General features: G+C 50.1%; 1 protein-coding gene across 2 annotated transcripts in view; it reads left to right on the forward strand.

The window, feature by feature from the left end:
- Nucleotides 1-9,017, forward strand: part of LOC121183011 (EMILIN-1-like) — a 13,439-nt gene extending 4,422 nt beyond the window's left edge. The window contains exons 2-14 of one of the 2 annotated variants that reach the window (XM_041039775.1): nucleotides 830-955; nucleotides 1,615-1,853; nucleotides 2,196-2,458; nucleotides 2,552-2,725; nucleotides 2,990-3,871; nucleotides 4,151-4,457; nucleotides 4,673-4,900; nucleotides 4,990-5,238; nucleotides 5,615-5,806; nucleotides 6,278-6,394; nucleotides 6,565-6,582; nucleotides 7,068-7,202; nucleotides 7,528-9,017. In XM_041039775.1, coding sequence (XP_040895709.1) covers nucleotides 830-955; nucleotides 1,615-1,853; nucleotides 2,196-2,458; nucleotides 2,552-2,725; nucleotides 2,990-3,871; nucleotides 4,151-4,457; nucleotides 4,673-4,900; nucleotides 4,990-5,238; nucleotides 5,615-5,806; nucleotides 6,278-6,394; nucleotides 6,565-6,582; nucleotides 7,068-7,202; nucleotides 7,528-7,850 — 3,253 coding nt within the window. In that variant the 3' untranslated portion in view covers nucleotides 7,851-9,017. The remainder of the gene's footprint in view (nucleotides 1-829; nucleotides 956-1,614; nucleotides 1,854-2,195; nucleotides 2,459-2,551; nucleotides 2,726-2,989; nucleotides 3,872-4,150; nucleotides 4,458-4,672; nucleotides 4,901-4,989; nucleotides 5,239-5,614; nucleotides 5,807-6,277; nucleotides 6,395-6,564; nucleotides 6,583-7,067; nucleotides 7,203-7,527) is intronic. The other variant, XM_041039784.1, reaches the window with a different exon arrangement.
- Nucleotides 9,018-9,828: the final 811 nt, after the last annotated feature.

A 9,828-nucleotide genomic window follows, 5' to 3' on the forward strand; every position in this document is an offset into this window, starting at 1 on the left:
CCTGTTTCCAGCTGGAGGTCAAAGGTCACAGCTGGTCCTGACACTGAGGATGAAGAGGCGGCAGTGATGTTCAGGTCTCTGTCTCTGGATCAGTATCGAGCTTCAGTGTGTCCTTCATGGAGAGATCAGGACACTAAGGTCTGTGATGGAGAAGTGAGGTGTGAGGTGTGTGCGTGCGTGTATGTGTGCGTGTGTGCGTGTGTGTGTGCGTGTGTGTGTGATGAATTGTCTTCCTCTGTGAAACCTGTTGATGAGCAGTTTCCTCGACGTGTTTCTGCTGCACCAGTTAAATTCCTGCTTGTTTTTCTTGATTCCAGACAAAATATTTTCCCATAATTTAATTTAAATACAAAGAGTCATAGTTTGTCTCACACTGATGACATCAGCACCATGTGCCGTCCATTTTCTCAGATTTTTACCCACAATACCTCTCACACATGAGCAGTCAGTGTGTCATGGGTTTAATGAGTGTGTGTGTGTGTGTGTGTGTGTGTGTAGCTGTAGCTGTAGCTGTCAGATGATCTGCAGTTTCTGGTGTTCAGCCCCCCAGGCCTGTGTCCTCCCCCCACTGCTCTTCTCCCGCTACACTTACAGACAGGAGGTGGACCAGCTGGTCCAGTGGTGTGGTCAGCACCATTCAGACTGACCCACTGCACGGTTGTTGTTTGTTGTTGTTCTGTTGTTTGTTTGTGAGCTGCCAAAGGAACAAAGGAAAACGTTTGTGTGCACAAACTTAAATCAGCCAATAATCAGCTAACTGTGGGAGAAACACTGCAGTTTCAAAAGGCTTTATGCTGAGCTGAGCTCTGTGTGTGTGTGTTATAAACAGGAACTGGTGTGCGTTTGTGGTGACGAAGACGGTGAGCTGTGTCGTCGAGGACGGAGTTGAAACCTATGTGAAGCCTGATTATCATCCGTGCAGCTGGACGAGCGGACAGTGCAGCAGGGTGGTGGTGTGAGTACACACACACACACACACACACACACACACACACACACACCTTTCTGTGCGTTAGAGGAGACTCACACATACACAGCTTCTGCTGGATTCAAACTTCTTTATCTACAAACACGTGACTCAGCAGATTCTGTCTGAACTTTGCTGTCCGTCAGGCTGAAGCTTTAAACTCGTGGTTTCCATGGTTTCCTGCCACACGTGCAGCGTCCTGCTGATTCAGAGTGAAAGCTCTTCGTCAGGATTCAGGCTGCGATCCGTCTCTGAGCGCTGACCTGCTCTGCTGCCGCACACATGGATTCAATCAAGCTTTACTTTCAGTTTTTAGAGGAGCTGATTGCCTGAAAGCTGCTCTCCAACATATTTGTGGTGGACTGAAGGAAAGTGCAGAGAAGTCTGAGTCGAGCTGTCGGATCTGAGATCGGACAGAAACCTGATCAGCAGGAAGCTGCACAGTAACTGTGTCGTATGAGGCGGAGCGCACGGTCGGAGCTGTCACATGACACATCACGCTGTCACAGGATGGTGCAGTCTGTTGGCTGGCTCTGATTGGACGGTTGTCTCAGAGAAACAGGGACGGCTGCCTGAGGACGTTTAACGTGACGTCATGATGTTATGACCCTGGTCCTTCAAACGTCTCATGATCTCCGTCTCCACAGCTACCGGACCTACATGAGGCCGAGGTACAAAGTGGCCTACAAAATGGTGACGGAGATGGAGTGGAAGTGTTGCCATGGTTACAGTGGAGCGGACTGCACCGAGGGTCCAGCTGGTGGAGGGGGACCCCAGATCTCCACCACCAGACCGGGACAGGGAGGGGGAACGAGCTATGGACCAGGGGGAGGAGGTTATGGACACGGAGGCGGCGGCTCTGGACCCGGACAGAACGGAGGACACGGTGAGTGGATTCTGGCTGAAAGGTGAGACAGTAAAAGCCGAGTGTTTGTCTGTCTGTGTTCTTATTCTGAGTTTCCCCATCGGAGGCAGCTCAGTGCTGATGTCAGACCCCAGGTCCAGGTCCAGGTGAATCCAGGGAACAGGTCTAATGTCAGACGTTAACCCTGAATCAGGCCACCAGCAGAGGTCACCAGAGGTCACAGATTCCTGCCTCTAAGCAGTCACACCCTGATCAGTAAATCTTCCTGTGGTTGATCTGAGTCGTCACTGATTAGAGGCAGGAATCTGTGACCTCTGGTGACCTCTGCTGGCGACCTCCATGAACTGCTGCTTTTTCTTCCAGGACAAGTTGAGAAGGAGAAGATGAGGCAGCTGGAGGAGAAGATCCAGAGCCTGACCAAGAACCTCCAGAACCTGCAGTCCACCATGAACACCCTGAACGAGCGCTTCCAGCAGGAGGTCAACAATCCAGGCTTCGGAGGAGGAGGAGGAGGAGGAGGAGGCTCGTCAGGAGGAAGAAACCCTGCTGATGCAGCTCAGCCAGAGATTAAAGAGACGATTCACAGCATTCAGACCAAACTGGACCAACTAGACAACCGCACACAGGTGTGTCACAGTTTCAGAGCCAGTACGGTGTTCAAACAGGAATACACAACGCACGATGAACAGGCACAAACATCACACTCTCTCCTCTAACAGGCTCACGATAAAACCCTGGTCAGCATCAACAACCACCTGGTAAATGGGAAGGGAAACGAGCTGGATGGAGGTCTGTCCGGAGGAGGCCTGAGCGGAGGGAGGCTGACCTCACTGAAGGAGGAGATCCTGAGGGAGCTGGAGAGGAGAGTGTCTCTGTCCTGCTCATCCTGCCAGGTATGTCACAACAGGACGGTCATGACTTCCTGCTGGTCAGGAGACGATTACAGCATCAGGCAAAGGAAAAGTAACACGTCTGAGACCTGATTAGCTTAGCTTAGTACAAAGACCTCCACCCTGTAGGCTGATGATCCTGACTGAGGTTAAACACAGCTGATGAAGTTCAAACACAGAATATATTTAAATGTAAACTGACTGTGATGGTTTTGTAAAACAGCAGCAGACCTCAGAGCAACAAGTTCACTGCTGTGTGTCCGACAGGCCGGGGTGGAGGATCTGCGTCGACAGCAGCAGGAGGACCGAGAGAGGATTCGAGCTCTGGAGAAGCAGCTGAACGCCATGGACGCTCGGTATCGGCAGGGCCTGGACGGGCTGCGGCAGGATGTGGTGCGTTTGCAGGGATGTTGCGACGCTGTCAGTGACCTCCAAAAACGCATCACTGATGCTGAACGCAAGATCAGCTCGGCCGCAGAGAACTTTGATGTTCTGCAGAACCGCCTGGATAAGGAACTCAGCGGAGGAGATGACCACAGTGGGTCCAGAGGAGGATTTTTTGGTGGTGGTGGTGGTGGTGGTGGTGGTGGGATTGGTGCAGGTGGAGGGTATGCCACAGTGACGAAGGATGTGCTGGACACTCGGCTGAGGGACCTGGAGCGGCGTGTCAACAACACTGTGCAGCGAATCGAGCAGAGCTGCTCGCACCTGGAGAACAACGTGAAAGAACTGGGGGACCTGAGGACCGTGTTCCTGGACCGGTTCGATGACCAGGCCTTCAGGATCGCAGATGTGGAGCTGGATGTGGGGCTGGTGAAGGACAGGGTGACTGACCACGACAAGAGGCTGCTGAAGCTGGAAAATATCACGTCCCTCATGAACCAGAGGCTGGAGAAGTGCAGCTGCAGAGGGCCTGAAGAAGGAGGTGACCGAGGAGCTGGAGGAGGGTGGGGAGCAGGAGGAGGAATAATTACAGGAGGAGGGAGCAAGGGAGGTACAGGGGGAGGATTATCAGGGACGGTAGGAGAAAGAGAAAATACAACAGAGAAATCACTGGAGTGGAGAGTGGTGGCCAACGAGGATCAGATTCGACATTTTAACACTCGAATCAAAGACCTGTCGGTGTCTGGAGACTCTCTACACGACAAGGTGAGATCTTTCTTTACAACGTCTGAATCAGAATTTCTCTGTACTGACAGGTCGAGAAGAGAAACACAGCAACGAATTTAAAAAATCTGTGTGAATGTGACGGAAATACAACGAAGCAGCGTCACACTGGACTGTTTAAATCAGCTGCTGCACAGTTACAGATGATTGATCCTTTGATTGTCTGACTTTATTTTAATACTGATTTCAGGTCTATCAAACAAACTCAGGTTAATAGTGAAAAGTTATTGTTGAAGTACTAACACGTAAACCAACATCCAGGTTCTGGACCTGAGCCACGACGTCCGAAAGATCAAGGCTCTGACGGGCGATCATGGTGAACACTTCAACCGAATCGTGACGGAGGTGGAGATGCTGGGGCAGGACTGCGAGCTGTGCGGGAAGGTGGAGGACGAGCTGCAGAGGCTGAAGAACCGCTCCCAGGATGCACTGGGGCGCATGCAGAGCCACATCAGCACACTCCAAATCAGACTGGATTCAGAGAGAGACAGCTGCTTCCAGATGTGTTCACCTCTGCGGGATGAAGTTCGCCTGCTGCGAGAGGACGTCAAGAGGTGCACCAGCCAATGTAAGACCAGCCAAACCAATTAAATGACTCCTCCCAAAGCCCAGCCCCCTTCATATCTCAGTTATTCACACAGCGTTAAAACATTTGAAGATGTAGTCGTTTAGAAAAGCTCTCGTCCAGGTGCAGGGAGTAGCAGGGAAACCCCTCAGTGTGAGTTTACATTACTTTTCTATGAGCAGATGATTAAAGCTGTGCACAAACTAAATACCCAATAGGTGGTGGTTCTGGTGGCACTGGTGGTACCAGTGGACCTGGAACTGGGCTGGATGCTGAGAAGCCTTTAGACGGCCACAGTGTGATCGGAGGCTCCATCAACAATAACCAGCTGAAGACGCTGCAAGGCGAACTGTCTGAGGTCATCCTGACATTCAGCTCCATCAACGACACCCTGAAGGGGCTCGAACACACGGTGCAGAAACACGGCAGCGTCATCACTGACCTCGGTGAGCCTGACCCAGTCACAGCGACTGACTTTGATAAATGCACCTTCCCTCAACTGATGTTCACTCATTCATCCTCTGACTCTCATCAGGAAACACTAAGGACAAGATCATCTCTGAGCTGGACAAAATCCAGCAAGAGGTGACGGAGCACATCGAGGAGAGCCGGGGCCATCTGGACGGGATGGACCGTGACGTCCGGCGGTTTGAGAGCACACTGCTGGTGGAGATGGGAGACTGTAAGAGGTCTGGAGACGGGCTGGAGAAGAGACTGTCGAAGCTGGAGGGGGTCTGTGGGAGGCTGGACGGGGTCTCCGACTCCATCCACAAGATTAAGGAAGGTACGTTTTGTTCTGGCTGAGCGTTCAGTTTCTGTTTTCCTTTAACATTAAACCCAAACGTTCACATATTCATTCATTCACGGGACGCTCGCTCAGGCAGCTGAAGGTTGAGCAGAACTTAAAAATTCAGCTGAGCTTCAGAGCTCCCCAGCTGCTGAGCTGATCTAAGATCTGATTCAATGGTGTGAATTTAGAGTTCACCCCTTCATGACCTGCTGCCCCAACACAGTCTGAAGCCCGGGGGTTGTAGTTCCTGTCCTCAGGCAAAGAGAAGACCCTGGTCAGCTGACTGTCTATGAGCATGTGAATGAATCCCTTGCTGTGACGTGTCCTGTGTTTCACTGCATCTTTTTTTTGGGATGTTTCCTGTGTTCAGGACTGAATCGACACGTGACCAGTTTGTGGACGTGCGTCTCTAGTCTGAACGACTCGGTCATCCAGCACGGAGGAATCCTGGACTTTATTCAGAAGGACCAGGACGATGTCCACAGCAGGATGAAGAACCTGAATTCGAGTTTGAACCAAATCCTTAAAGACCTTCAGAGTTTCTCTGAGCACACGGCGGCTGGTGAGCTGGACTCCGGTCCGACTCCGGTCTGAGCTGAAACTGTTTTATGGTTCAAACACACAGTGATGGTTAGAAGCAGGTTCCAGGTCTTCACCTTCACTTTCCTGGTTAGAGGGTGAGAGGGTTAGAGGGTGAGAGAGTGAGGGTGAGAGGGTGAGAGGGTGGGGATTAGTGGGTTAGAGGGTGAGGGTGTTTTCCTCAGTTAAAGCTGAGACGCTCAGCAGAGGTCTGAGTGTTTCCACACACACTTTGTTGAAAAGATGATAAAGCTCAGCTCAGCTAACTGCTAACACGCTAACACAGCTCCCATCACTCAGTAGTTGGTATGAAGCGTGTTAAGCTTGTAAACTCAGCAGTGTTCAAACCCACAGAACTTTATTTAAATTCAGTGGAGACGCAGAATTTCCACAAATAATGATGTTTGGAGTCAGATGGGTTTAAAATGGTCAAATTGGTCATTTCATTACACAGGCCTGCCTGGACCCCCAGGACCTCCAGGAGAGAGAGGCTTCAATGGGCTGCCAGGCCCCAAGGGGCCCCCTGGACCTCCTGGGCGAGCAGGAGAGACTGGGGCTCGCGGTGTGCCTGGTAAGACAGATATTTTCTGTGATAGAGGAAGAACAACCTGATCCTCAGTATATAAATGTCATGTTTAAAGAGCATAAATTTCCAGTCACATGTTGGTACTTACAGTTCATCTGAAGCCAGGTAGCTTTTTGTTTTCCTGCCGTTTCTAACGTCTGCACTGCTTCTTACAGGTGTCAGAGGTGAAGCAGGTACGTAGGTTCACAAAGCTTCACAACAGGAAACAGACTGAGGATCAGCAGCACTGTGATCAGAGCTGCTCCACTGTTATTACAGTTCTGTGTGTGTGTGTGTGTGTGTGTGTGTGTGTCTGTGCGTGTGTGTGTCTGTGTGTGTGTGTGTCTGTGTGTGTGTCTGTGTGTGTGTGTGTGTGTCTGTGTGTTTGTGTGTGTGTCTGTCTGTGTGTGTGTGTGTGTGTGTGTGTGTGTGTTTGTGTGTGTGTGTGTCTGTGTGTGTGTGTGTGTGTCTGTGTGTGTGTGTGTGTGTGTCTGTGTGTGTGTGTGTGTGTGTGTGTGTGTGTGTGTCTGTGTCTGTGTGTGTCTGTCTGTGTGTGTGTGTGTGTGTCTGTGTGTGTGTGTGTGTGTGTCTGTGTGTGTGTGTGTGTGTGTGTGTGTGTGTGTGTGTGTGTGTGTGTGTGTGTGTGTCTGTGTGTGTCTGTGTCTGTGTGTGTTTTCAGGTCTGCCTGGAGCTGATGCTCATGTACCCAGACTGTCGTTCTCTGCTGCCCTCACAGTCCCCATGGACAGAGCAGGAACCATCGTCTTTGACAAGATCTTTGTCAATGAAGGAGAGTTCTACGACCCGCGAACAGGTGAAGTCCAGGACTGACACGGTTTTGGTGGTTCAAACCCAGCTCCTCCTGTCCACATGTCAAAGTGTCTTTGAGCAGGACACTGAACCGTGATCTGCTCCTGATGGTCCGAGCAGCAGCTGGTGTGGTGGAGCAGAGCATCAGTGTGTGTGAGTGTGTGATGAGTGATGATCTGTGTGATGATCAAACCCGAGGAACTGAAACGGTTCGTTTCCTGTTGATTCCGAGTCTTTAAACGTTCCTGCTCTCGCTGCATGTGAAGGAAACAGGATTTGGTTTGATCAGGTCTCAGTCTGAACTTTAATCGTGAACCTGTCCCCCTCAGGTGTCTTCACCGCCCCTATAGACGGACATTACTTCTTCAGCGCCGTCCTGACGGGCCATAAGAACGAGAAGATCGAGGCGGTTCTGTCAAAGTCTAACTACGGCATGGCACGGGTGGACTCTGGAGGCTACCAGCCCGAAGGACTGGAGAACAACCCCGTGGCCGAGGCGAAAACCACTCCGGGCTCTCTGGCCGTCTTCAGCATCGTCCTGCCTCTGCAGACCCGGGACACGGTCTGCATTGACCTGGTGATGGGCAAACTGGCTCACTCCGTGGAGCCCCTCACCATCTTCAACGGCGTTCTGCTGTATGAAGACATGTGATGTCTGAGAAGCAACGACGCCGGAGAACCTGAACAACACACGCAGGAGGCGGCAACATGACGCGTGATGTCACTTCCTCATTCAGAGTGACCCAGAGTGAAGACAGAATATTTCCAAAGAATCGTCAGTCCTGAGCAGACCTCTGTCTCCGTCTTCTTCCCAGGACTCTGTTTGACTGCTTTTATGTTATTTTTCTCTTCACATGTGGACGACAGCTGGAGCCGAAGCTCCCGAGATCTGACCTCAGAGCAGCGCCAGGAGGACTCTGTACACCAGGATCAGCTGATGGCTGGCAGACCCGCTCCCTGCTTTTTTCCAGCCGTGACCTCCTGTGGTGAAGAATTACAGCACTAACAGACTGTTGCAACGTCAGCGCCCCCTACAGGCCACAGAGTATTGATTCTTTGTCTGAGCAGTGATGGAGGTAAAAGTGTTAAATTCATCCTGAGGGTGGTGCTGCAGGAAAGATGGTGGAGTCATTGTCATCTAAAGGTTTCATCCTCTGAGGAGCAGGAGCGAGGTCAGAGCATTTATTTCCTGACTGGTGGATGTTGAGACGTGTGATTGTGGACAAAGCGTTGGACAGACGGATGGATGCCCGTTGGTATGCCCATCCTCAGCAGGTCAGATGTTGTCATGGCAACATGTGATAGTGTAACTTGTCCTGTCATGATAAACAAAGGAAGCTTTATCTTGTTAAAAGCTGAGTGTTCCCACTGAGCTGCACCTTCTCTCGCTTCCTGTGTTCTTCTGTCCTCTGTTTAAAACTTTTTCACTTTTATCGACGGCTGTTAAAGGACGAGGCCTGAAATACTCAGTGTTTTCTTACTGTCGGCAAATCACATTAAAGGACCAGTGGTGGAACAGATATTAGATCCTTTACTTCTAAAGGTAGTAAAACCACACTGTAAAGAAACTGGTCACCAGAAAAAGTCCTGCAGTCGAAATGTTATTTAAGTAAACGTGCAGATGTTTTATCATCTAAATGTGCTTCTGGTTAATTTAAAATTAAATTACTCAATGTAGAAAGATATATCTATGATAAAATAACATTACAGACAGATTTCATATTTATTATTTTATTATTATTAATCATGTTTTGTTCTTACCTGTAAAGGAACCTGTAACAGATCCATGTAGAACATTAAAGAACTCAGTAGCAGTGTATGGATTTATTCATGCTGTGTTGATGTTCCTCAGAGCTGTGCTGAGGCACAGTGCAGGGCAAACGTTCTCTTACTCTTCACAGTGAAGTGAGAGGAAGATGAAGTGAACCATGAAAGAGCAGAACATCCATCACAGAACCAGAACCAAAGATCCCTGCACAGGAAAGTCCGAGCCAGCTGCAGAGGACCGTGCAGGGGCCCAGGTTACGCTTCAGGCTCTTTTCCTTTTTTATTATTCTGAAACTGTAAAAGAGGGAAATAAAACTTCCTGATTAAAGAAACCTGTCATCTCTAACTCACTCAGCTCTTCACAGTAACAGACGTCCTGACTGTACCTGAGAAACTCTGGAAAGACTGAAAGAAACTCAGCAGCTCGTCTGACAAAGCTTAGAATTAGTTGTAGTTCCAGTCTTAGTTATTCTGACTAAACCTGTAGTTAGTCCCAGTTATTCCTACAGACTCTGTCACAGCTCAGGATAAAGCCCAGAGTAGGACTGGCTCAGGAAACTGAACCATCCCTTACTGATGCTGCTATAGGCCGAGGCTGCTGGGAGACTTCCCATGATCCTCTGCTCTCCTCCTCTCTCTGTCTCTCCTCAGACCCACTCTCACGTGTATTTTCCTTTATTCCATGTCATTAACTCTGTGTCCTCTCTGTCCCGTTGTCCTGTGCCTGTCTCTCTCTGGTCTCTCTGCAGGGTTGCAGGTGTCTCTGTCTCCGTCCCTGTCTGCAGTCATAGCAGCACTGACACATCAGCACCTTCTGATCAAACAGCTGCTTATTTCCACATCCAGCTGTTACAGACCGTCAT

Source organism: Toxotes jaculatrix, chromosome 1 (assembly GCF_017976425.1).
Source record: "Toxotes jaculatrix isolate fToxJac2 chromosome 1, fToxJac2.pri, whole genome shotgun sequence".
NCBI classification, from domain to species: Eukaryota; Metazoa; Chordata; class Actinopteri; family Toxotidae; genus Toxotes; species Toxotes jaculatrix.